General features: G+C 39.1%; 1 protein-coding gene and 1 pseudogene across 1 annotated transcript; both read right to left on the bottom strand.

The window, feature by feature from the left end:
- Positions 1–3,645: 3,645 nt before the first annotated feature.
- Positions 3,646–5,163, bottom strand: LOC127137434 (uncharacterized). The gene has a single exon (XM_051063895.1). It carries the CDS (start codon positions 5,161–5,163, stop codon positions 3,646–3,648), a length of 1,518 nt encoding a protein of 505 aa, XP_050919852.1.
- Positions 5,164–9,606: 4,443 nt separating this feature from the next.
- Positions 9,607–11,154, bottom strand: LOC127137433 (regulator of nonsense transcripts 1 homolog; annotated as a pseudogene).
- Between the last annotated feature and the right edge of the window lie 15,926 nt (positions 11,155–27,080).

The raw sequence follows: 27,080 nt of genomic DNA, 5'->3' as shown, positions 1-27,080 counted from the left end.
ATCCTTTATCACCATGATATCCTCATCGGGGAAATCAAACTTCAACGCCTGATAGTCTTCATCTGGTTGATGAGCAAGATACTCTGCTAAAACACTCCCCTTGATTGCCTTCTGGGTTACGTACTGGATGTCGTACTCTGACAAATGCATCTGCCAACGGGCAAGTCTTCCAGTCAAGGCAGGTTTCTCAAAGATGTACTTTATTGGATCCATTTTCGAGATCAACAAAGTAGTATGGCAAATCATGTACTGCCTCAAACGACGAGCGGCCCATGCTAGCGCGCAACAAGTTTTCTCCAAAAGCGAATATCGACTTTCACAATCGGTAAACTTTTTACTCAGATAGTAAATAGCACGTTCTTTCCGACCAGTTTCGTCATGTTGCCCCAGCACGCATCCCATTGATCCTTCAAGCACAGTCATATACATGATTAATGGCTTTCCTGGGACAGGTGGAATCAGAATAGGAGGCTCTTGCATGTATTGACGGATCTTCTCAAAAGCATTTTGACAATCAAAATTCCATTCAACAACCTGATCTTTTCGAAGCAATTTGAAGATAGGCTCACACGTGGCCGTCATGTGTGAGATAAACCTTGAGATGTAATTCAAACGTCCAAGGAAACCTCTGACTTCTCGCTCGGTGCGTGGAGCAGGCATTTCTTGTATAGCTCGGACCTTGTCAGGGTCCACCTCAATTCCTCGTTGACTAACGATAAAACCAAGCAACTTCCCTGAACGGACACCAAATGTGCATTTTGCAGGGTTTAATCGTAATCTAAACTTTCTGAGGCGTTCAAACAGCTTCTTCAGATGGCTCATATGATCTTCTTCATTTTGAGATTTAGCGATCATGTCGTCAACATAGACCTCTATCTCCTTGTGCATCATATCATGGAAAAGAGTGACCATAGCTCTTTGGTAAGTTGCCCCAGCATTTTTAAGGCCGAAAGGCATTACCTTATAGCAAAAAGTTTCCCAAGGGGTAATAAAAGTGGTCTTCTCCATGTCGTCTGGAGCCATCTTGATTTGGTTGTATCCCGAAAAACCGTCCATAAAGGAGAAGACAGCAAATCTTGCAGTGTTGTCTACCAGAGTATCAATGTGTGGTAGAGGGAAATCGTCCTTTGGACTAGCTTTGTTCAGATCCCTATAGTCAATGCACATCCTCACCTTTTCATCCTTTTTGGGCACAAGTACAATATTAGCTACCCATTGTTGGTACTTCGCCACTGCGAGAAAACCAACGTCAAATTGTCGTTTGACTTCTTCACGAATCTTCAGAGCCATATCCGGTCTTATTCTTCGGAGTTTCTGTTTTACTGGCGGGTAATCTGGCTGAAGTGGCAGCTTGTGCTCAACGATGTCGGTATCTAGACCTGGCATATCCTGGCATGACCATGCAAATACATCCACATATTCTTGTAGCAGCTTAACCAATCTCTCCTTGACGCTTGCTTCAAGTGTGGTGCCAATTTTAACTTCTTTCTTCTCTTCCTCTGTGCCAAGGTTGATTGTTTCCACCGGTTCTTCATGTGGCTGAAGGGCTTTGGACTCGTGCTCGAGCAGCCTTGCCAATTTGTCGGGGATGTAACAATCTTCTTCACCCTCTTCTTCCGCTTGGTAGATAGGGGAGTCAAAGTTATGAGAGGTAGTAAAGTCATTGGATTCAACGGGGTTATCATTTATTCTGCATGTTTGAATGATTGATTTTTAGAAAAGTAAAAATAAAAGATGCATAAATGAAGAGTTTTTTTTGTTTTTGAAAAGATTGCCATTTTCTTAAGAGAAAGCAAAATAAATGAATAAGAAGAATTTAACAAAATGCCTTTCATTCATTGATAATGATTATTTGAAAAATGAAAAGGGGCCCTACAACATGATCCATTAGCCTTGGGCAGAGCTAAGGATTTGAAAGGAAAAAGACAACGATTATTACTTTGACAAAGGAAAAATTTCGGGGATCTCAACCGCTTTCCAGTTGTTCAAAGTTGTCTCACACCGGTAAACCAAACATGGCTCGTCTTCACTTTCGGTGCTATCTTCAATTGCATTGACCTGATCTCCATGGATGAATCTTGTGCTGAGGAATACTTCCTGGATGCTTCGGGTGTTGTCCTTTGCAGGGACTCGGGCTCTTTTCGCAGCGGAAGGCACATATCCCAGACCAAAGCGATCATGCTTCTCACGAATATCAATAAGTTGACCCCAACCTTCAGGGTTTCCTCCTTCAATACTAGACTTTGCGCTTTTCAGAGACGCGAAAGATGAACAAGCTTTCCAAACAGGGTCCTTCATTTCCACAAAAGTGGCATTGGCTATTTCAAGAGCTTGGAAAGAAGTTTCCAAAGCGTCCTCATCAGCCTCAATGTATCTGAAGGATGAAAGGTGACTGACCACAAAGTCCTCTTCTCCAGAAATGATGATTAGTTGATTGTCCACCACAAACTTCATTTTTTGATGCAAAATGGAGGTGACTGCCCCTGCAGCATGAATCCAAGGACGCCCCAATAAGCAGCTATATGCTAGATTAATATCCATGACTTGGAAATTAATCGGGAATACATGAGGGCCAATCAATATGGGCAATTCAACCTCTCCAATCACTGTTCTCCTGGAACCATCAAAAGCTTTCACTACCAAGGCACTAGGCTTCATAGCTGGTCCTTGATAAGATAATTTGGCGAGTGTTCTCTTCGGCATAACATTCAGAGAAGATCCAGTATCAACCAACACTCTTGCCAAAGCATCATCTTTGCATTTTACCGAGATATGGAGGGCACGATTATGATTTTGTCCATCCTCAGGTAATTCTTCTCCACTGAAGCTCAAATTATTGCAGGCTGTGATATTTGCAACTACTCCATCAAATTGGTCTACTGTTATGCTTTGTGTTACATGAGCTTGAGCAAGCACCTTCAACAAAGCCTCCCTATGGGCTTGGGAGTTCAGTAGCAAGGACATAATAGAGATCTTAGATGGTGTTTGATGCAACTGGTCCACAACCTTGTAGTCACTTCTCTTGATTAACTTCAAGAATTCCACAGCATCTTCGGATTGGACCACTTTGGATTCTTTAGTGGGAGCTACAACTATTGATTCCTTGGTCGGCCCTTGAGGAGTCACGTTGAATTCGGGCGTATAGATTCGACCACTACGGGTCATTCTGCTCATTCCTACAATATTGGTGACGTCTTCACCTACAGCTTTTGTCACTTCAGCGTTTGAACTTCCTTCAACAACCTTATCCACAACAGTAATCTCATATTTCCAAGGCACGACCTTGGTGCTCTCATACGGAAAAGGTGCGGGCATACATATTTCAACAGGCGACGGCTTACTATTCACCGGGACCACTCCACCACTGTAATATGGGATTTCAATTGGTTCAGGTAAATTGAAACAAGGTTCAATTACCAACACATCTTCATTCTTCACAGCACTGGATATTTGAAGCACTCCTTTATCCATCAAATCTTGAATGTTGTCCCGTACCACCTGACATCCCTTTGGGTATGTGGCACACTTTTCACAATTGTCATGATCAACATTAACCAGGCCAGCTTCCACCAATCGGGCATGGAATGCTGCCAAATGAGTCTTTACATCATCCACATTCTCAACCATAACAACAGTAGATGCATCTTAAATGGCGTTCGCCGCAGGATCTCCATGGGGAGGAAGAGGATTGCTCTTCACATTCGGTCTCATGTCCTTAAAAGACAAGATCTTGCTCTCAATCAATTCCCGAACCCTATGCTTTAGAGCGTAGCAACCCTCTAGGTCATGCCCGGGGGCACCCTCATGAAAAGGACAGTGTGCATTAGGGTTGTACCATGGAGGAAGACGGTCAGGTGGAGGTCCCATAGGTCTAGGAACCACCAAACCCTTTTGCAACAAGGAGGGATAAAGCTCAGTGTACGACATTGGGATTGGATTGAAGGTCGCCCTCTCCCCTTGCCTTCTGTTTTGGTTTTGAGCATTTTGCCTTGGCGCTTGAGCTCTCGGTTGTTGATAAACAGGAGCTGCAGGTGCTTGTTGATAAGCTGGAGGAGTCGTAACACGTTGCTGAACTGGAGCTGGTTGGTAAGCTAGAGGCGCTTGATAAGCCTGAGCAGGCTGTTGATTGAATGCAGGCGTCACAGCAGCCACGTATGGTTGCGGAGCATACTGGACGGGATATATGGGTGGTTGATAGGGAATTGGTTGTTGAACATATTGCTGAGGTGAGTATTGTTGTGGTCTCCTTCTTGGAGGAACTCTTCCTTGACCAGCAGTCACGACATTTGTTTCCCCCTCTTTCTTCCTGGGAAACCCTCCAGAGAACTTCTTTGGATTAGCCTTTGAAGTTCCAGCTACAGCCTCCAGTTTTCCATTCCTTACACCATATTCCACGGGAGCTCCTATAGCAACAAGCTCGGAGAATCCCAAAGAAGCACTTCCAACCATCTTCTCATAGAATTGAGGCTGGACAGTGTCGATAAACAGTTCGGCCAATTCTTTCTCAGCAAGAGGTGGTTCAACCTGAGAAGCCAGTTCCCTCCATCTTTGAGCATACTCCTTGAAGGACTCCTTGTCATGTTGGAACATGTTCTGCAACTGTCTTCTGTCAGGCGCCATGTCCATATTATATTTGTAATGTTTTATGAACGCGTCTGACAGGTCTTGGAAACACCTGATCCTATTCTGATCCAGACTCAAATACCACTTGGAAGGAGCCCCACTTAAGCTGTCCTGAAAACAGTGGATCATCAGCTTGTCGTCCTCCACATGTGCAGCCATTTTTCGATAATACATGATGAGATGGCTCTTTGGACAAGTGTGCCCATTGTATTTGTCGAAGTCCGGAGTTTTGAATTTTGCTGGAATCACCAACCCGGATACAAGGCACATTTCTTTGGCAGCAGATCCAAAGACGTGGTCTCCTTCCAAATCTCGGAACTTCTTCTCGAGGAGCTGCATGTTCTCCTTTACCTCCCTGAAGTCCTCAAACCTTACTTCGTCACCAGCAACAGTTGAGTCAACAGTCTGATACATGTGGTTTTGATCTTCATAATGAGGAACATGCCTAGCATAGGCAGCTGGTGGAACCACAGTATGGATGACTGGACGTGCGTCGGTGTAAACCGGTAATGGCACGGCTTGTTGGACAGATTGCCCCATGTCGTGCACCACCTCCGCTCGGGGGACGAAGTCATAGGGTAGCCCATATGGAGGAATGGTTGAGGGTAACGTCCTCTGAGGTGGGACTTCTACTGCTGGGCCCGTGGTCTATGAAATCACGGTCGCTTGTGGAATCTCGAACCTGAAGGTTAAAGCTTGCAGCATTTCTCGCATCTGGGACATGCCTCCTTTGATTTCGTCTAGTTCAGCTCTAACTCGGGCGCTCTCTTGTTCTTGTTCATCCATTCTCTGTCTTGCTCTAGCGCGAGTATTATACCGGTGTTGAAAATTCAGCGTGAAACTGGAGGAAGAAAGGGCGGAATGAGACTCTATTTTGAAAATGTATGAATGCATGTATGGATGCATCTTGTTTGCAAAACTCTTGGTTCAAACTAAAAGTTTTGCTTTTTATGCGTATGCAATGAATGGATGGATGCAATGTTTTTTTTTTTTGGATAGGTTCAAAGGTCAGAGGTATGGATAAATTTGATTGCTTTTCCAAAACGGGGTTCTCACCGGGTATGATCTAGGGCTTTGTCACAAAAGATCCCCAGAGTCATTGATTCACAAGAATGTTTGACGCTTACGGGAAATACTTTCCGGTCATCAACTCCATCTAGGGAATCTATTCTGAGCGAGGTTCTCGTATCGATTCTTACGAAGTATTCACCTCGGGAATCCATACTACGCAACCATCATTTCTAGTTGGCCAAAGGTTCAATGTTCTAAAAGGTTCTTAGAGTCATGGACCCCTTTGAAACATCGAAGCTTACGAGGTATACACCTCGGGCGATAATATTTGCAAAAGGATCTACTCTAAGTGAGGTTCTCGTACCGACTCTTACGAAGTATACACCTCGGGAGTCTGTACTACTCAACCATCGTCCTATCTTATGTTTTTTCACTCTAGACTCGGGTGTAGAGTCTTTCCCACATGGTTTGAAATCAAATACCCAAGTACCCAACACAGTGGAACCAATATACAACAAATATCAATATAACAATAAAGATAATAAAAGCAATAAATAAGGAAAAGCCACACAATTAAACAAACAAAGGCACACAAACGTCCTAATTAGGCTTGACTCACTTAGGGATTGGGTATGCTCCCCAGCAGAGTCGCCATCTGTCGTACCTCATGGAAAAAATGAGAGACATACGACCTAAAGCGAAACGCAATCGCACGCTCGCAATGACGGACTGAACAGAGTCGCCACCGAACTTTATTTATTCCTAAAAAGGAAATGGGAAATATCGATAAAACCCAAGAAAAAAACGACAATGATTAGATATGGTCATCGCAACCAATATCAGGGTTCGGGAGTCGATTACGCAAGGGGAAGGTATTAGCACCCCTCACGTCCGTTGTACTCAACGGGAACCATTAGGTTAGTTGTGTGCGTTAGTGTTAGTTGAAATATTAGGCTTTTCGAATTATTAGGTGGGAAAGAAAGAAAGGATGAGAAGATAATGTTTTTGGATTTTTTGACGAATGACTAAACCTAAGTTTTTTTATTAGTGGGCCTGACAAGATTTACGAATCCTGCTCCTACGTATCTCAAAAGAGAAATCAAGGCTTACGTAGTTCTGGGTAGAAAAGTGTTTGTTTGTTGGTCGATTTTAGCGAAAGCTACTTTGTGTCAAATCGACAAAAACATTGTTGGACTACCCAAAACAGGTGGAGAAACATTGCCTTGCATTGTTTTGAAACAAAGTACCTTTCGTTTGTGAAAAGGTTTAAGAGATCAATCGCACGGCGGCGAGAAAAGAAATTGATTGGTTTGAGGTGTTTTGAATGATGGCGAGAACTTGGATGAGCGAGATATACATCTCGAATCCTAGTCTCAGGAGTGCGCGGTATACACCACGTTCCATTTCCATCTTATTTGAAAAAAAGTGTTTAAAGATTAGGTGTTTTGAATTTGATTGAGAAAGGGTTTGAAGAAACCGCATTGACAATTTTAAATGATGGCGAGAGCTAAGATAGGCGAGACATACGTCTCGAATCTTAATCTCAGGAGTGCACGGTATACACCATGTTCCATTTCCATCTTTATTGAAAAAGTGTTAAATAAGAATTAGGTATCTTGAGTTTTGTTGTGAAAATGACTTGACACTAGATCAAGTATTGATGGACGTTTAAGAGAAATTTGGATGAGTGTTTGAGAGAAAACAAAGTGGATAAATTTGGATGATGGCGAGAGCTAGGATTGGCGAGATATACATCTCGAATCCTAGTCTCAGGAGTGCGTGGTATATACCACGTTCCACTTCCATCTTTATTGAAAAGGTCTTGACTATGAATTAATATTTTTTGAGTTTTTATTAGGAAAAATGGCTTGACGTTGAATCAAGTGTTTGATGAAAGTTTGAAAGAAATGGAATAGAATAGGAGGGAGAAATGAATTGATTTGTTTATTGAGAAAATACTCGACGTTGGATCGAGTCATTATTTTTGATCTTTTGGAAATGGTTGATTTTATTCTTGTGCTAGTATCTAACTAAATAGTCAAGCAATAAAGAAATAAGAGTAAAATTATTACACATCGGGGGAGTGGGGTACATTTTGTCAAATGGGGATTCAAAATACTGGAATAATTAAATCGGGCCCAAACAACAAATAATGCAATTTATGAGTGTAAGTGCAAGCGAACTGTTTCATTGTAAGAAGGCCCAAGAGTAAGCCATGTGAAAATAACACAACAAGTTATATTTACAAGACACTTAAAAATTAAATCGAAAAAGGGTAAAATCGGGATTTGTATGGATGGACATTGAGGAACACACAAAACCTAAATAATGTGCTCAAAGCCGGTTTGCACATATTGACAACAATTGAAATGTCATATGCGATTAATCGAAACGCGGCGAAATACTATCAATATATCGATAAAAATAATCATGGATAAATAACAAGAATATTGTCAAAACCATAAATTAAAAATCGATGTTTAACATTAAAATCAACAAGTGTTTAAAAAAAGGATAAAAAATAAAAAAATAAATAAAAGGTTTAAAATAAAATAAAAATGGTAATAATAATAAAAACTAGTAAAAAATAGAAAGTATATTAAAAATAGGAAAGGCTAGAACACAGGGATCGAACCCAGAATCTAGGATTTAACAACCAATGTTTCTACCACTGGACTAGAACTATTTTGTTATTCAAATATTGCTTGCATTACTATAAATATAATAAACAGGCGCTCAATATAATTAAATAACAAAAATAACAGTAGCAGTAGCATGGAAATCTAACAAAAATAACAGTAGCAGTAGCATGAATGATTTTCATTTCTTCACTGTAACTCAGAAAAAAAACTCAAGACTTGAATGAAGATTAAACACAAAAAAACAAATCAAATGATGCACATGGAAACGCACACGGAAGAGAAAGGAATCGAACATGTGAGTTACCGAAATACCAAGGTTGCTACCGCTTTGCATTGTTGTTGCTGGAAGAGCGTCGAGTCGTGATGTGACGGTTCCGGTTGTAGCCTTTGTGGTTGCAACAAGGGTGGCGGAGGGGAACTTAAGGGGTTAGTGGTTTTTACAGCTGAAGCGTGGAGGGAGTATGGAGGGTTATTTTTCTGTGTGAACAGTGTTGCAGAGAGATTTCGAAAATGTCTTTCTCCTCTCCTTTTTTTTGAATCGTAGCTGCCAATCCTCTCCAAAAACTAGGGTTTTTCCACTCTCCCCCCTCTTATGAACAATGGCCTCTCTTTTATAGTCACACTACTAGGGTTTGGAATTGGTCACTGGGATCAAAAGAGTATTGGAATTGGAAGTGCTTTCTTGTGCTGCTCTGTTGTCTACTCCATTTTGGTGTATGCTCTGAAAAAGGTAGCTTGTACCTTGTACTTCTTCTGCGAAAATGTTTCATTTTTGTTGCTTGTGGACTTTTTACCACCGGTAAAAGGCTATTCACTGCTACGAATTCACTTGAATGTAATATGTGTTGCTTGATGTTTGCAGGAAAGAGGTGGGGAAGTATGATGAACTGCTGCCATAATGTTCCAGATTGGAACCTCCCCAATGTGTTACTCGATAGTGGCATATTTCCTGTGCATAGAAAGTGTTGGCGCAACATATCTGATGCTAGTATAATACCCGTCGCTACCAACTGCTCATCCGTAGCTTCTTTAGAACATGATGTGTCTACGCCATCCAGAAAACTATCATTTCTGAAATCAATATCAGATGAGGTCTAAGTGGGTACTATGTCTTTAAATATAACTTTCCCTTCTATAAGAAAATCTTCAATGAAACGGAGCAGCTTCAGCAACAAATGTTTCTAACAAAATGATCCTTGTGCCGCATCATCCAGAACTTTACAGATGTGTTGGGCATAAGAATTCAAGCAAAGGATACATGAGAGCCTTTGGATGGTTTTGCCCAATTCGAACCAACAGTGGTTGTATCAACTTTCTCACGGCATGGTTATTAGAGTGTATCCCAACAATTATTTGAGGCAGAACAAACTAGCCAGGTATTGATATTAACTAGGGAAAATCCTTTCGTTAGGGCCATTTGAAGTTCTGCAGTAGCTCCATGGTTGAACCATAGTGTTAAAAGGCGAAGAATATCCTGTAAACTCCCGTCAACACCTTTCGAATTTATTGCACATGCTATAAAATGAAAGTATCCGGTGACAGCAGCAACACAAGCTGTGCTGCAGTGTCTGGGAAGCCTCTTAAAATGTAATGAGACATCACTGCTAGAAAGTTCTCCTTGTTCATCGTTCAGCTGTTGTAACTTATGAAGTTCACTCTTATCAGATGTGTCAAGATGTCGAACCTGATAGTGAAGAGTTAAATGCTCAAAAGGTGAACTCACAGCTTCCCTTGACTTTGCACATAGCCTCATAACCTTAAATCCAGTAGCACTTATTTTTTCAGCCAACTGGTCCACGACTACATTACTAGGTGCACAAACCAGAACCTGTCCCTGGCCTTGTTTGGCCATGTGATATACAAGTGCTGCTGATGTTACAGTTCTACCAGTTCCAGGTGGTCCTTGAATCAGGCTAATAGGCCTCTGAAGAACACTCTTGACAGCAAACACTTGTGATGCATTCAGTTTTGGAAGCCCTGGAGCACCAAACCGACGAGGCAATGCGTTACGCACCATCTGAACCTCAACTTTATGACCCAGTAAGCGGTGATATATATACTCGCTGACACTTGTCTCATCGACAGCAAAAGTTTTCATAGCTCCTTGCATCCTATTAAAGCTGGTACTTTTCCAGACGAAATCAACACTAAAACCATGGTTGACATCAACTGGAACCCTCTGGCTAGCCCGAAGTTCCAACGCAACCTCCTCTTGTGCAGTTAGCTTAATCACATGACCCACTGACTGCCAAGAAGGATGTGCAGCATTACCGGAATAACGCAAACATAGCTCATCACCAGGTATGAGCCGTAACTCATTATCTCCCTTTGGAAATACAAAATATGCAACACGCTTCTTATTGAGACCAATATCCCATCGAATTGTAACATTATCCTTACTTTGTGATTCTTTCATCATCTTATCATAATCAGCTTCAAGCTTAATGAGAGGTGCAAATACATTTTGACACTGATATGCATCTTCATATTTCAAAGCCACAGACTGAGGCTCATCGTCTACACCGGGCCTCTCAAGGTCTTCAAACGAAGCATCAAGGTTTGTCTTCCACAGTTCTTCCACCTTATTTATTTGTTGTGCACTTACTTGACGTGCCCTTAACTGCTCCTGTTCAGATGGGATCTTGACAAGCCACTACAAGAAACACCTATCATCAATCAAGGGACACCATTGACTAAGGTCCCAATTCATATCCTTCAAAGCATTGACACTCAAACAAGGTTCACGACAAAGAAGAACAACTACACTTTCTGTCTTTGCAGAAACAAATCCAAGGAGAAACACATTACGGCATCCACAGTTGTAGCATTCAAGAATTGTCTCTCCCAATGGACTATTTTTGTGCAGACAGCTTATCATATATAATCTTGTAGTGTATCTCTAATTCCTCCAATCCTCTTATAGGCATATCCTTTGCCTATAAGCGCATCTGCTACCAACGGAATGATGCGGAGGACCAAACTGGTAGCAAGATGCGGTGTCTGCATAACTCCCCTGCTACTTATAGAAGGGTGCACAATTGATACTGAATCCTCTAGTTCGGCCATTGGTGTTTTCTTCCGCTTGAGGGTTCTCAACAGTCCAATTTTCAGTCTCCACACTACCTTGCTTGATTTTATTTTGACATTTTACTTCTTTGATCGATTTGGTAGGGAATGCTGCAGAATTGGTGTTGGTTGCAATGCTCACCTGCAAATTGGTTTGGGGAATCTCACATAATGGTATGGACATAATAATGGATACTTGTGAAGATGCAGATAGAAAGCCTTCACATGATTCTGCTCCGACGAGTGTTCAAATCGAAGACGATTTTCGAGCTAGACTTTATATTTCCTGCAGTTGGTGTCGCTGACCTTCCTGTTCTGGAAGATGCTTTTTCTCCTGTCGACGTCGCCAATCCAATTCAGTTAGTTTTCTCTTGAATTTGATTGCTCATGATAAACTTAATCCATTCGTGACTCCATTCCATTTCTTCATGATGCTGCATGCATGAATTGCAGGTGAATATGATGTTGATTCGACGATGGTGGAATTAGTGAGCTGTTATACGCCCGACGATTCGCTTCACAACATGAGCTTGGCAATGCATCACTGCAATATCGCCCATGTTTCAAAAATCCAATATCCCCTAAGCATCTTCTTACCAACCATTCATGAATGACTGATTGTATGACAATTGTAGCATCTTTAACAGTCTGAATTTTGTTTCTTTCAAACACAACTTTTCTGTTTCTGTATAATAACAGCAGCTTTATGTCTCTGAAGCAAATCAACATATTCCTTTCTTGTTTCCTCTAGCTAGAATCTGCTGCTAAGTAGAATCATCTTCCACTTCAAGTTGCTTGCCAAGTTTCCTTAGAGCAAGTGAATATATAGTTTTTCTACTGGCTGATGTTCTTCCAGTAACCAGTTTAACAGAAGCAGCATGAGCTAAGCTATGAATGTGCATGCCTATAAAGAGAAATGGAAACTAAATTGGAGAATTCCTCATGAAATTTCGTTTGCATGAACTGCATACCAGCTTTGGTTGTTTGAACTGTATATTTCAATTCTTGAATATCTCTTTGTCGTTGATCAAAACTTTTAGCTCGGGTGTCAAGGAGCTTGAACCAGTATGTGCATTAATTTTTCTTCAACACAAAGTTAGTTTTGTAAACATATTAGAAAATCTTTCTCATGCTTTTGCGGTTCATTGTAAGCAAAGGTAGCATTTTCCTCCTTGTAATTGAAATTCAAGTGCCATTTTGCAAGATTAGGTGATTGTTTCTTATCAGTCTCATGTTTGGTTCTTTTGGGGCAAAAGAAAGTTATTTCCTTGTACCTTAGAATTTTCATGTGTATATGTGAGGTACTTTTAAAACTATGAACTAATCATATACCGTGCATATGAATGACAATGATTGAATGAATGTGAGAAGGTCCTTGGTCATGAATGAATGATTGGAATATGAATGATTATGTGGGAATCTTTAAACATGAATGAATGGAAAATCTCAATGTGAAATGAAGAAAATATGAATGTAAATTTTAAAATGTAAAAAATGTAAAAATATGAAATAGTAAATATGAACATGGAATGAAGGATATGAAGGTGAATGAAGAAAGAATGCAAACGAGTGATTGATGGGGAAAAAATTTCAGGGCCAAAATTGGGGTATGACAGATATGAATGAAAATGATGTGATGCAATGCAGTGACATGGGAATCAGGACTGCTGTATCTGCTTGAATATCTGTTGGGTTGCACTGTTTGAAGATAAAACCACCGAAGAATATAATACAAGATCCAAGTTCTGCTCCAGAAAACCGGGTTGGTTGAAGGTTAAGGTTTCCTGAATTTAGCCCGCCCCTCACTGGTAGGTTCTAAGAACAGAAGTTTGTCAATTTCATCCCTTAAGTCGAGAATAATACGTTTATCACTGAAGGTTTGGCATTATTACGGGACAAAAGACCTCCACTGACTCCCCTCAACAGGACATCCTAATAGCAAGTTCCCAGCCTCGGGGTCCTCGGATTGAGCAGCGAGAATGCGCCCACCAGAGCTAACATAATCGCGTCTCGGAGGAGAGGCCTCGACTGAGTTCTCGGGAAATGGTCACCAGAGTCGACGATTTCTAAAGGAACATATGTCGTTATGGAACACCCATAGGACAAAATATATCCAAAAGAAACCTCGTCTGGGTGTGGGTCTTCATGAACGACTTAACGTAGTAACATGCCACGCAAGCCTCATGACTATCCACTCTAAAACCTGTGTACGCTCAAGCCTGGGTAGTGGGCTTATCTCATAGAACATCCCACCCCAACAAAGAAACAAACCACAGAGCCAGCAGACACAACAATGATATGTACACAATGCAATAAGATAAAGCCGATAAATGCCGAAAGTAAATAACTGTACAAAAGACTAAACACCCAACAAACAAGAAAACTACAAAAGTTAGGAGGGACTCGCTTAGGGAAACAAAATCCCCAGCAGAGTCGCCAGCTGTCGCAACCTAAAAAAAGGAATGCGAAAAAAACAACCGGCGAAAAAAGAAAAGACAGAAGAGTCGCCACCATGCGTTATTTATCCCAAAGGAGGGAAAGGAAACGCTCGAAGTAAACCTGGCAAACGGAAAAGAGAAGACAAGGTCTCGCAACCAAATCTTGGGTTCGGGAGTCGATTATGCGAATGGAAGGTATTAGCACCCCTACGCATCCGTAGTACTCTACGGGATCCACTCTTGTTGTTCTTGTCTAAAGGGTGTGGGTTTATCTAATGTACTATTTACTAAAAGAGGGGTCAAAAGAAAATGACTTGCACGGATGTTGCATCCACTGCATACGTATCTCATCTGAATATGAGAATCAGAGTCTTCGTAGCTCGGCTACCTATGGGTTAAAGAGGAGTGTGCTCGCTAAGACATCGCGTCTTATGCCTACGTATCTCATCTGGAATGAGAATCAGAGCAAACCGTAGTTCGGCTAAGTACGGGCTAAGGGTTGTGTTTTTTAGATGAACGACGTTACTACGCAATCTACCGGATGCTCGACCTTTGGAGACTTACTCGCCTGTAGTAGAAGGAGTTAACGTGTTCTTAGGAGAAGAAAAATCAATGAGTTTGTTTGTGTTTTAGGAATGCTCATGCAAAAAGGAAGTCCTAGACGAAGGAACCGTGCTACCTTAATTGACATGCAAACGAGAGACTATACGAAGCCTAGCAATCCTATGGGGAGGCGATCACACCATACAAAATAAACATGCATAAAGTAAACAGCCAACAAGGGGGCTCAAACATACGTGGGTAGGGCTTTAGTCAAGAGGGGTCATATCAACCTCGACAGACAAGCCATGGAAAGGTAATCAAATGGGCTCTTAACCACTGACATTGAACGTCAGGGTGAGCAGATCAAAAGAGTAATGAGGATAAGACCTCATAGCTCTTAACCCTGGACAGGGTGAGCTCATGACAAAAAGTGGGGATTCAGAAAGGTGGAACCCTCTCCACTGACTGACCGGACAAAAGATCTTGGGCTTTTGTTCTGAAACATCGACACATAGTGCGAGCATAACGAACGACACACTGAATAACGGGGGATTGACTACTAATCCCTTTTATCCGTCAATTGCCTCTTCAGGGAGGTCTTTAGCACTGGTGCCTCTTCTTGGAGGTCTTTGGGCACAAAAGTAAACAAACAAAAGAAAACATTGCCTCCTATTGAGGTCTTCCAGCTAAGAAAGCGGTAAAATGCGGGAAAGATAAAGGGATCAAGAGATCTACCACACGGATAAAGATCCGAAGTAACAGCAACTAAAGAAACAAGAAACCCAGAGGTCTCTCAAGCTAGCATCATCAAAGAAAGCAAGTCAGCAAAGCAATCAGAATAAATCTCCAAATGGTATCCCGCAAATAAAGTGGAATACCAAGCAAGCTATCTCTTCAAGAGTCATGTGAGCCCTCACAAAAACTCAACAAACAAGTTAGAGAAACAAGATAGGGTGCAATCAAGAGTTGCACCAAACAGAAGAATCATAACAATAATAGTGTCAGGTGAACAGTGCACGGATGCAATAGAAAACATGTCATAACGAACACAACACAGATTGGAGAGAAAACAGAAAAAAAAGCTACTGTCACGATCGCTACTGCTTCGCCTAGCGAAGGCTTAGCGAAGCGTCGCTGCAGGCTCGCCTAGCGATGGGCTAGCGAACGCCTGTGGGTTTTGGATTCTTCTCTGATAACAGTATGGTTTTAGAAATTAAGTGATCAAACATTCAAGGCATTGTTCTATATATTTGTGCATATCTAAACCCCCAGGCAAAACCTAACTATACCCACTCTCCCGAATTCAACCATAATTCCTCATACATTCGAAAATTTCAAATTGAAAGCATAAAGTAATGGAAATAGGGCAAACCTGACTGGAGAGATCGAAAGAAATTGAATTGCACTGTTGGTTTGCAGAACAATCTTAGGGTTTATATGAGAGGGAATTGGTTCTTTGTAGATGAGTTCCCTTCAGTCTCTGGAGGCTGCTCTGAATTCTGGTAGCTTTTCTCTCTTTGTTCTCTCTTAGGGTTAGGTCAGCTTTTGCCTTTTTGGAGATGGAAGTCTAGAATTTATAACCTGATTTTTGTGGCTTTGTGGGCTCAAATGAGAGGTCCAAGTCCAAGATTCTGTTGTTATATTTTTCAAAAACGCGTGCGCTTCGCCTAGCGAAGAATTTGCTCGCCTAGCGAGCATGACAGTTCAGCCTCGCTAAGCGAACCACGTTGATCGCCTAGCGAGAATGACAGCTCAGGCACAGACTTTTTCTCCTTCGATATTAGCATTTTGAATGATGAATAGACCCCATTTGAACATGTTGGAAGTAACTCGAGTCATTCCCTTGTGTTGACTGACCACCCAGATAGAACCCACAAAGTGTCTTCGATGACGTTCAAGCTTCTTGGATCTGATTCTGATTGATATGATGCAATGCAATATGAAATGTTAAATGACCTAAAAATGAATGCATGAATGAGGGGGGGGGGCAAATTTGAGGTGCTACATTATATATTAGGAATCAGAATCTATAGAGATAGATCACAAAAACTGTTTGGCCTAAGTCAGAGTACATACATAGACAAAGTGTTGAGACGCTTTAATATGCATGATTCCAAGAAAGGATTCATACCTATGCAACATGGTTCGTGTCTATCAAAAACACAATCCCCTTCAACTAAGGAAGAACGGGATCGCATGAATAAGATTCCATATGCATCTGCAATAGGATCTATCATATATGCCATGTTATGTACTAGACCAGATGTCTCGTATGCTTTAAGTGCAACGAGTAGGTACCAATCTGATCCTGGTGATGCTCATTGGGTAGCTGTCAAGAATATCCTTAAGTATTTGAGAAGGACTAAGGACTCACTCTTAATATATGGAGGTCAGGAAGAGTTGGCTGTAATTGGATACACCGATGTTAGCTTCCAGACAGATAAGGATGACTTTAGTTCGCAATCTGGTTATGTGTTTTTCTTAAACGGTGGCACTGTGAGCTGGAAAAGTTCAAAGCAAGATACAGTTGCTGATTCTACAACCGAGGCCGAGTATATTGCTGCCTCAAGTGCAGCAAAGGAAGTTGTTTGGATCAAAAAGTTCATTAGTGAACTTGGCATAGTTCCTAGCATTGTGGATCCCATTGGTCTCTATTGTGATAACAATGGTGCTATCGCACAAGCTAAGGAGCCTAGATCTCACCAACGATCCAAACACATACTTAGGCGTTATCACCTCATTCGAGAGATATTAGATAGAGGAGATGTGAAAATATGCAGAGTACCTACACTTGACAATATTACTGACCCACTGACAAAGCCTCTTGCACAGCAGAAGCATGATGACCATACTAGATCTATGGGCATTAGGGGTATGCCTGATTGGCTCTAGTGCTAGTGGGAGATTGTTGGTGTGAGCCCTAGAGGCCAATACTTTTGGTACTTGTATCGAATTATTTATTAATAATACAAGGCTTTTTCTTTATTACGTTTGTTTAATAAAGTCCCTAGAATAGCTAGTCCGTTTAATGTATCATGTGTGACTTGATCATGAGATCACATTAAACATAAGGACATTATTCTTAAAGTATACGTAGTAGAGCTTTATTGTGAAGTGGTATAACATTAAAGCATTAAGACTATTATGTATATAGACTGATGATCACATCTCATGGATCATGGATAAGGAGTTATCAAGTCTTAAACATAGGTATGAATGTTAAGAGTAATATTTATACTGGATTGACCCGCTATGAGAATACTATATAGAAAGTTATGCTAAGTGTCATAAGTTATTTTCATGGTGATAATGGTGTATACCACCCTTCGACCTGAAACCACTATGGACCCTAGATGTAGAGTCGAGTGCTTTATTGCTGATCAAACGTTGTTCGTAACTGGATAACCATAAAGACAATTTATGGGTACTCCACGAATCATGTTGAGGGACATGAGTGACCTAGATGGAATTTGCCCATCCTGCGTAGCAGGATAAATGTCTATGGGCCCAATATTGAATTGGACAAGGATGACACGGTCTATGCCTTGTGTTCAATATAGACATAAGGGCAAAAGGGTAATTATACACATAAGTATTATCACAGAAGGATTTGTCAGATCACATGACATTTTCGTGTCTTGGGTAGCAGTGATGTGTTGCTAGATATCGCTCACTGTTTATTATGTTAAATACATGATTTAATATAATAGCCAATGCCGCGAAAACCTACAGGGTCACACACAAAGGACAGATTGATGAGAGATAAGGTAACTAAGGAACACCGTAAGGTACGGTGTACTTAAGTGAATTGTAGAACATCGTAAGGTACGGTGTACTTAAGTAGAATACGAAATATGGTAAGGTACCACACGCTTAAGTGATTTTGGCATATTATAAGATATGGGCCAAATACACTTAAGTGGGCTTTTTAGCTTGAAGCCCACACAAGTGGTTCTATAAATAGAACCCTTGTGCAGAAACATTCAGTGCGGTTGCATTTTCGTTTTCTCTTTCTCTCTCTCTCTCACTCAAAGCCTTCATTCATAGCAGCTAGCACTGAGATTGAAGGAATCCGTTCATGTGGACTGAGTAGAGGCGTTGTCGTCGTTCAACGTTCGTGATTGCTCCATAGATCTGCATCAAAGGTTTCAATCGTCACAAGAGGTAAATATTCTATCACTGATCACGCCCATTCGTAAGGATCACTAAAGGAGAAAATTTTAATTTCCGTTGCGTTTTGGATCTCCGTTCTCCTTCATGTGGAGCCCTTTTATATCAAACGTTATCATTCTTCTTTATTCTATGTTCTTGTTTCCATTCTGTCCCCGAATCATTTTTGTGTCAAAATGATTCCAAAGTCAATAAAATCATTGCATTTGAGTCACAAGAATACAAAGTACAAAAGAATCCATATCCAGTTTTTTTGCCTTGGTAGAAAATGACTTATTTCAATATTTATTCACTCATCACATAGCAATAATTCTTCCAATTTACTTATTAGACATACATTATTTGAAGGTGATTTATTAAAATTGTGAAGAAGGTCTCTTCTACTTGGTTTGGTTTTGACGAAGACAAGTATATATCAAAGAAGAAAAAGATATATAGGTTTGAAAACAAGTGAATATCAAAGATGAAGAAAGCATGAAGAATGATAATTGGAAATTAAAGATAATAATTATAATGATCTCAGAGGGTGGCGGTGGTGGGTGGATCTGAAAGTGAGACAATGATTGGCGAGTAAACGATTAAGGATACAAGCATTTGTGGCGGACATGTATTGTTTGAAGGTGGTGGTGAAATGATCCAATTAGTAGTTGGTGTGTTGCTTGAAGTTTTCCTACATGGTACACAATTCCTCAACTATTTCTTCTTTACGCATGACCAAAGCACCAATGTTACGTATAACAATGCAATTGCACTCTTTGAGTTAGTGCGAAACTCCACAACTCAATCACCAAATTATGCCTATCCTTCACATTACATCAAGGGAGTTCTATACCCATAAAACTAACAATTAAATAACAAGTTGACTCCACTAGCTTCCTAACATAACCTTTTACCCTTCTCCTTCAGTTCAGAATCTCCATTATGAGTTTATGTGTCCAAGTAGGATTGTTGTGATCCCTCGGTTCTAGAATATCCCTTGTTGCACTCTATTTAAGTGTGGGATCTTTTTTATTGCATTTGTTGATTGATTCAACCCACTCAGTTATCAATTGTTGAACGAGTTCTATATATATATATATATATATATATATATATATATATATATATATATATATATATATATATATATATATATATATATATATATATTAACACCTTCATTTCCTCAATGCTATCACTTTACTAGGATGTTTTTCATTCCTAATAGAAAATACATTTTTGTCATCTTTTGAAAACTAACTAAGATTTTCCAAAACTATAAAATATCTTTAAATGACATCTATCTAAAGAAATCACAGAGGTGAATTTTAAAATAAGGATTTTGAGGAAAAAATAAAGATGAAAATGGCATTGAGCACTCTTTTTATGATTAGCAAACTCCACGGGAAAATGTGGTCGTGAAAAGAAAAAATAGAGCAGTTGAAGTTACGGGTGATGCTCAACAAAACTAATTTTCCTAAATATTTTTGGTATTAGGAGATAAGCATTGTTTTTGATGTTATGAACATAGTCTTGATAAGACCTATTTTAAAAGTTACGTCCAAATATCTCTCTCCTTCATGTATTTTGATGCAAAAGAAAAATTGTGTTCTTAATAACGGGAAGGATAATTTTAGTAAATTTGATGCTAAAGTTGATGAAGATTTATTTCTTGGTTATTCTACTAATAGTAAAGCTTTTTGTATTTATAATACAATGACCATGACTATAGAAGAATCCGTACATGTTACATTTGATGAAACTAACCCCAAAATTGTAATAGAGATGGAGTTTTTTTATTGTGCAAGTATTCAGTAAAAGAACATCTTATAAGAGAAAAATGAAAATGAAAAAACACAACATCACCAAGATCTACCTAAATAGTTGAGAACTACAAGAGACCATCCAATTGAAAATGTCATAGGAGATATCTCAAAGGGGTCTTTTGTAACAAGCTTGATGTAAATGATACTATTTTAAGAAACAAAGAAAGACTTATTGCAAAAGTATAGAACCAATAGAAGGGCATAGATTTTGATGAAACTTATGCCATTATAGCTAGATTAGGAGACATTCACATGTTTTTTTCTTTCTTTTGCATCATGAATTTTAAACCCTTCCAAATGGGTGTTAAAAATGTGTTCCTAAATGGCTACATCAAAGAAGAAGTATATGTTGATCAACCTCCCAACTTGAAAACTTCTCTTCTTTTAATTATGTCTTCAAGTTGAAAAAGACTTTATATGGTTTAAACAAGTCCATCGCACTTTATATGACCATTTGAGCAAATTTCTACTTGAAAACAACTTTGAAATAGGGGAATGTCAATACAACTCTTTTCATTAAAAAAATCTAAGCATGTCATTCTTCCAATTCAAATTTATGTTGATATTGTATACGGTGCTCCTAATGAATTTGAAATGTCAATTATTGGTGAACTCCGATATTTCCTTGGACTTAAAATATATTAAACAAAAAAAGAAACCTTCGTAAATCAAGAACGTATTGTAAAGAACTTCTCAAAATATTTGAAAATGCCAAAGAAATATCAACTTCTATAAACACATCATACTATTTAGATAAAGATGAGGGGGCAAAATAGTAAAAAACGATAAAAATATAGATTTGATCAATTTTTTTTACCTCACCATAGTCAAACACATTATGAGGTATTTTACTGACACACAACATACGATTTATGATATCCAAAATGGGTGAATTGTACTTTTGTTAGGTACTCGTTTTAGATTTTGCACATACAACTAACAATTAAAAGAAAACTAAGCCACATAACCTTGATAATAATACACTCATATTTAAAGAATAAACATATGTTTCTTGAACTGAGAAATAGTCTTATTAGCATTCACACATATGTCTTCTATTAAGAATGGATGAACCAGTAAGTTTTAGAAGAGTTAAATTTGGTAGTTTTTCAATGATGTCCCTATTTCTCATTTATGAATTCTTTTATCATAATTTTTTTTAGTATTGAGGATGATCTTTCTCCCTGGAATCCAAATAAACTTTTCAAAGGTGGCAGTGTTGCATGCTATGAAAAACATGTTGTAGATTATGTTTCACCATTATGCTATGAATATAACGAGAAAACTTACATGGAGGCTCAAATTCATCAACTTGAGCAAGATATTCTGATTAATCAAGCTTCATCAATGGAGAAGCATAACAGAAGCATGTTTTGAACTGATATAGAAAATAGCAAAAGAAGGAAGAAGATGAAATCAAGAAACTGTTATATTCGAATGGATCGTTTACATGTGGCAATGCATTGCTTTATATATCGCAACCTTATCTTATAACTACCAATCACAATAGAGTAAACTTAACTAACTAATAACCAACTGTATTAGCTTAAACTATAGTGATTAACATGATTAATCTCAACAGACCCTCTCAAGCTAAGCATGGTGAATGTTGATCATGCCAAGCTTGGAAATAAAATTGTTGAAGGTTGAAGTTGGTAATGCCTTGGTTAAAAAATCAGCAAGCTGCTCATGAGTAGAAATAGGTAGGAGTCGAAGTAAACCTTGTTGAAGCTTCTCACGGACCAAATGACAATCAATTTCGAGATGTTTAGTTCGTTCATGGAATACCGGATTGGACGCAATATGCATTGCGCTTTGGCTGTCGCAATAAAGAACAAGAAGTTTGGCACACTTGATGTGCAGTTCCTTCATGAGAACTATCAACCAAAGCAGTTCACATGTGGCAAATGACAGTGCTCGATACTCAGCCTCTGATGATGATCTGGAAATGGTGTCCTGCTTCTTTGTACGCCATGATATAAGAGAAGTGCCAAGAAAGAAACAATATCCTGAAATAGATCTCCTTGAATCAATGCAGCCCGCCCAATCAGAATCTGAGAAACCAAGTAGTTGCAGTTCAGCATTTCTTCAAAATAATATTCCTCTGCCAGGGTTGTTTTTCAGGTATCGAATAACTCCGCAGGAATGATAATGAGCCATTGTTGGATTGTGCAAAAATTGACTAAGTTGTTGCGTGGCATAAGTGATGTCTGGCCGTGTGGTGTTAAGATACAGCAGACGTCCTATTAATCGTCTGTATGCTCCAATATCTTTAAAAGCCTTGCCACTATCAGCACATAATTTAACAGATGGATCAGTAGGTGTGGGAGTTGGTTTGGATCCAAGCATACCAGATTCCTGCAAAAGATCAAGACAGTATTTTCTTTGTGACAGTGAAATCCCTGCTTGTGAATGAGCAACTTCGAGACCAAGAAAATACTTGAGTATGCCCAAGTTTTTGATGCTGAAATTTTCATCCAGGATGAGCTTAATGCGATCAAATTCAGGCATAGATGTTCCAGCTAGAATTATGTCATCAACATATACTAGAATGGCTGTAAAATGAGCATCAGTTTTCAAAGTGAAGAGAGAATAATCAGAAGTAGACTGAGTGTATCCTTGTTGCAGTAGTAAAGTTGTTAGTTTTTCATACCATTTGCGATTGGCTTGTTTCAGACCATATAAACTCTTTTGGAGTTTGCATACTTGGTTGGGCCTGTGACATGTAACACCTTCAGGTATAATCATATACACATCTTCCTGCAATTCCCCATGTAGAAAAACATTGTTAACATCCAGTTGATGTAAAAACCAATTGTTGATGGCAGCAGTTGCAAGAAGGGTTCTGACAGTGGTAAGCTTTGCTACAGGTGAAAATGTGTCAAAAAAGTCAAGCCCTTCAATTTGGTTGTACTCCTTTGCAACCAGTCTAGCTTTATACCTTTCTATTGTGCCATCTGCTCTATGTTTCACTTTGAAAACCCATCTGTTACCAATAGGTTTGACATGTAGTGGCAGATCAACTATGTTCCAAGTCCTATTCTTGTCTAGTGCATCTAATTCAGACTTCATAGCCTTGATCCAATGCTCAGACAAACATGCTTCTTTGCAGTTCTTTGGCTCATGTGTAGAAGTGATATTGGAAGCAAAAACACGATGAGATGCTGATAGAAAATGCAGGGAATCATAATTTGAAATAGGATAATTAGTTTTGGTTGTACCTGATGATGATTTAACTGCTGATACATCAGATGTATTGCACACATAGTCTGAGAGATAATGAGGTGTATGTTTAGCTCTAACAGGCCTGGATTGGATGCTGTCAATATCTGGTGTATCAGGGACAGGTTGAGTGTCATGGTTTTCATCAGTATTATCTAAAGGTTCAGGGTGCAGTGTGTCAATGGTTGTGTTAGGATAAGGCTCATGTTCCTCAGTTGTGGATTCAATATTTTGTGATGGAACCTGTATGGTAGGTTCATTTTGTGGTGAGTCATTAGGATCTTTGTATGGATGATAGGTCCAGTTAGTGGAATTAACATTTGAATAAGGGAAAATATGTTCATGATCTATGACATTTCTAGAGACAAGAATTGTATGACTGTTAATGTCATAGAGTATCACACCCTTCATACCATTCTTGTATCCTAAGAAAACACATTTTCGACCTCTTGGCTCTAGTTTTGTTCTGTGCATATGCAGTGTGGATGCAAAAGCAAGAGAGCCAAACACTTTAAGACTATGCATATCTAGATGTGTATTGTGCAGTATGAAATGAGGAGAAAGATTGTTTAAGACTTGTGTAGGGAGTTTGTTTATAATGAATGTTGCATGTAGGATAGCATATAACCAGAATTCTTTTGGAAGTTTTGATTGAAAAAGGAGGGCTCTCCCAACATTTAGTAAATGTTGGTGTTTCCTCTCCACACGACCATTTTGTTGTGGAGATTCAACATAGTTGGTTTGATGGATTATTCCCTTAGATGACAAAAATTCAGGGATATTAAACTCAGGGTCATTATCTGTTTTGATAATTTTGACATGGAGCCTATGTTGGTTTTCTATGAGATTGACAAAATTAATAACATGCTGTCTAGCTTCAGATTTGGTTTTCATTAATGTTATCCATGTATATCTGCTACAATCATCAACAGCAGTTACAAAATATGAATGGCCATGTAAAGATTGGACTGCAAGGGGTACCCAAATATCAAAATGAACCAAGTCATAAGGATGAACAACTCTATTATTACTAACAGTATAAGGGAGTTTTCTTTGTCTAGCATAACTACAAACATCACAGACATCTTTATGATTAACTTTGATAAAAGGGAATTGAGAATGTAGGTACAATAATCTATTTTGAGATAAGTGTCCTAATCTAAAGTGCCATAAGGCTTTATCAGGTAAAATGACATTGGCTGCTAAAGCAGAGGTTAAATCAGGTGTGTGTGTAGCAGGTGAATCATTATCTCTCAGTGTTAGATAGTACAATCCATCTTTCTGCTCAGCAAAACCAGTCATCTTCAGGGTGAGTTTGTCCTGTATGACACATTGTAATTTAAGGAAATTGACATTGTAATTAGAGGATTCACACAACTTTGAAACAGATAATAAATTCAGAGAAAATTCAGGGAGCAAAAGCATATTATGCATAATGAAATCAGGAGAAAAATGAATTGTGCCAGAGTGATTAGCAACAAGGCATTGTCCATTTGGTAATCTAACAGTGATAGGAATAATTTTCTTATGTGAATGAAACCATTTGACAGAGCTACATATGTGATCAGTAGCTCCTGAATCAATGATCCAAGAGCCATTACTACTACTATGCATGCAATGATATGTGTTACCTGTTGATGGATGACCAACAACAACTTGGTTGGAAGAAGCATGTCCTGAAGATTGTCCAAGACTAGATTTCTGAAGTAGATCCATTAAGGCACTGAGTTGGCCTTGAGTCATAGGTGAATTGTCACTTTGAATGTCAACACTATGAGATGAAGATCCATCATTATTTCCATCTGATGCCACATTGTTAGCTGAAGTTTGAAACTGTTTCTGCATATGAGGTGGAACACCATGTTTCTTGAAGCAATTTTCAACAGTATGGTTAGTCTTGCCACAAAATGTGCAAATGCGAACACCATGTTTGAAAGCATTATTTCTTGCTCCAAACCTCTTGGAATCAGCAACATTGATCAATGTTTGAGCTTCATCATGTGGAATAGGTAGCTGGAGTTGGCGCTCATGTTGAATCACCATGGAAAATATCTTGTTCATAGTTGGCAAAGGATCCATTAACAAGATTTGGAACTTCACTACAGCAAACTGTTCATTTAAACCAATCAAAAACCTGATAATCTGCAGTAGCTGGTGATGGGATCTCGCACTGCGCATAGCCTCACATGTACACTTTATGCGACAGGTACAGGTTGGTAAAGGTAAATAAAGATCCAGTTCTTCCCAAAGAATTTTAAGATCAGAGAAAAAATCATTAACTGGTTTGGTTTCTTGCTTTAAGTTATAAATTTCTTGTTGCAGCTCAGAAATTCGTATGAGATCGCCCTGGGAAAACCTTTCTTTCAAATTGTTCCACACATCAAGCGCGTTTTCCATGAAAACTATGGACTGTGAGATTGAATCTGAAACAGAATTCATGATCCAAGAATGTACAAGCATGTTGCAGCGGTTCCAAGCACGCAGAGATGGATCAAAAGAATCTGATGGAACAGGGAGAGATCCATCAATGAATTCAATCTTCATTTTGCCACCAAGAGCTCTCTTCATGCTTCGAGCCCATGAATGATAATTGGAGCCAGTGAGTTTGGGAAGAATTGTTACAGAACCAGGGTCATCGCTGGGATGAACGAAATAGGGTGAGGTTTGATCCAAAGCAGGGTCAGTTGATGAGGATGAAGCTCGAGAGGGAGCCATAGATGCAGAAATAATTAAAAGAAGAGATGAAATGGTGTTGGAAAAATTCAGTTGGATAGCAGCGGAAGGAGGATCGGATTGGCGAATGATACCATATTATGATTAATCAAGCTTCATCAATGGAGAAGCATAACAGAAGCATGTTATGAACTGATATAGAAAATAGCAGAAGAAGGAAGAAGATGAAATCAAGAAACTGTTATATTCGAATGTATCGTTTACATGTGGCAATGCATTGCTTTATATATTGCAACCTTATCTTATAACTACCAATCAAAATAGAGTAAACTTAACTAACTAATAACCAACTGTATTAGCTTAAACTATAGTGATTAACATGATTAATCTCAACACAAGACACATACTTTGTTGTCTTGGATTCTTTTAAAGCTCAGTCAGATGCTCTTACATGGGTGTTATATTAAATTCAAAAATAAGTAGTAATAGCAATTAAAAAAATATAATATGGTTCGGTTCGGTTTTCAAAATGCAAACCGTAATATGAATGGAACCGTGCAGTTCTATTAAAAAATGGTCCAAATACATTCGAACCAAATGCAATTTATTGTGGTTTTAAGTTTGGTTAAGCTCGGTTAGCAGTTTTTTATTGGCCTGTTTCGATTTTAAACGCCTCTAAACCAAATCATTGAATTGAATTGTGAACATTCTTTGCTTGCAAAATCATGGAATTGATTGTTTCTTATGCTAATTTTATGGTTCTCTTCTTTGTAGAGTTATTTACTACTACATCATTAAATTGTGAACATCATTTGTTTAGTTCTCTGCTAAAGTTGCATGTTGCACTTAATAAGGAAGACATGAATATTTGACAGCGAAAAATTTCT

Source organism: Lathyrus oleraceus, chromosome 4 (genome assembly GCF_024323335.1).
Source record: "Lathyrus oleraceus cultivar Zhongwan6 chromosome 4, CAAS_Psat_ZW6_1.0, whole genome shotgun sequence".
Taxonomy (NCBI): domain Eukaryota; kingdom Viridiplantae; phylum Streptophyta; class Magnoliopsida; order Fabales; family Fabaceae; genus Lathyrus; species Lathyrus oleraceus.
The sequence above is the reverse complement of the archived record's forward strand: the minus strand, read 5'-3'. Positions and strand labels throughout refer to the sequence as shown.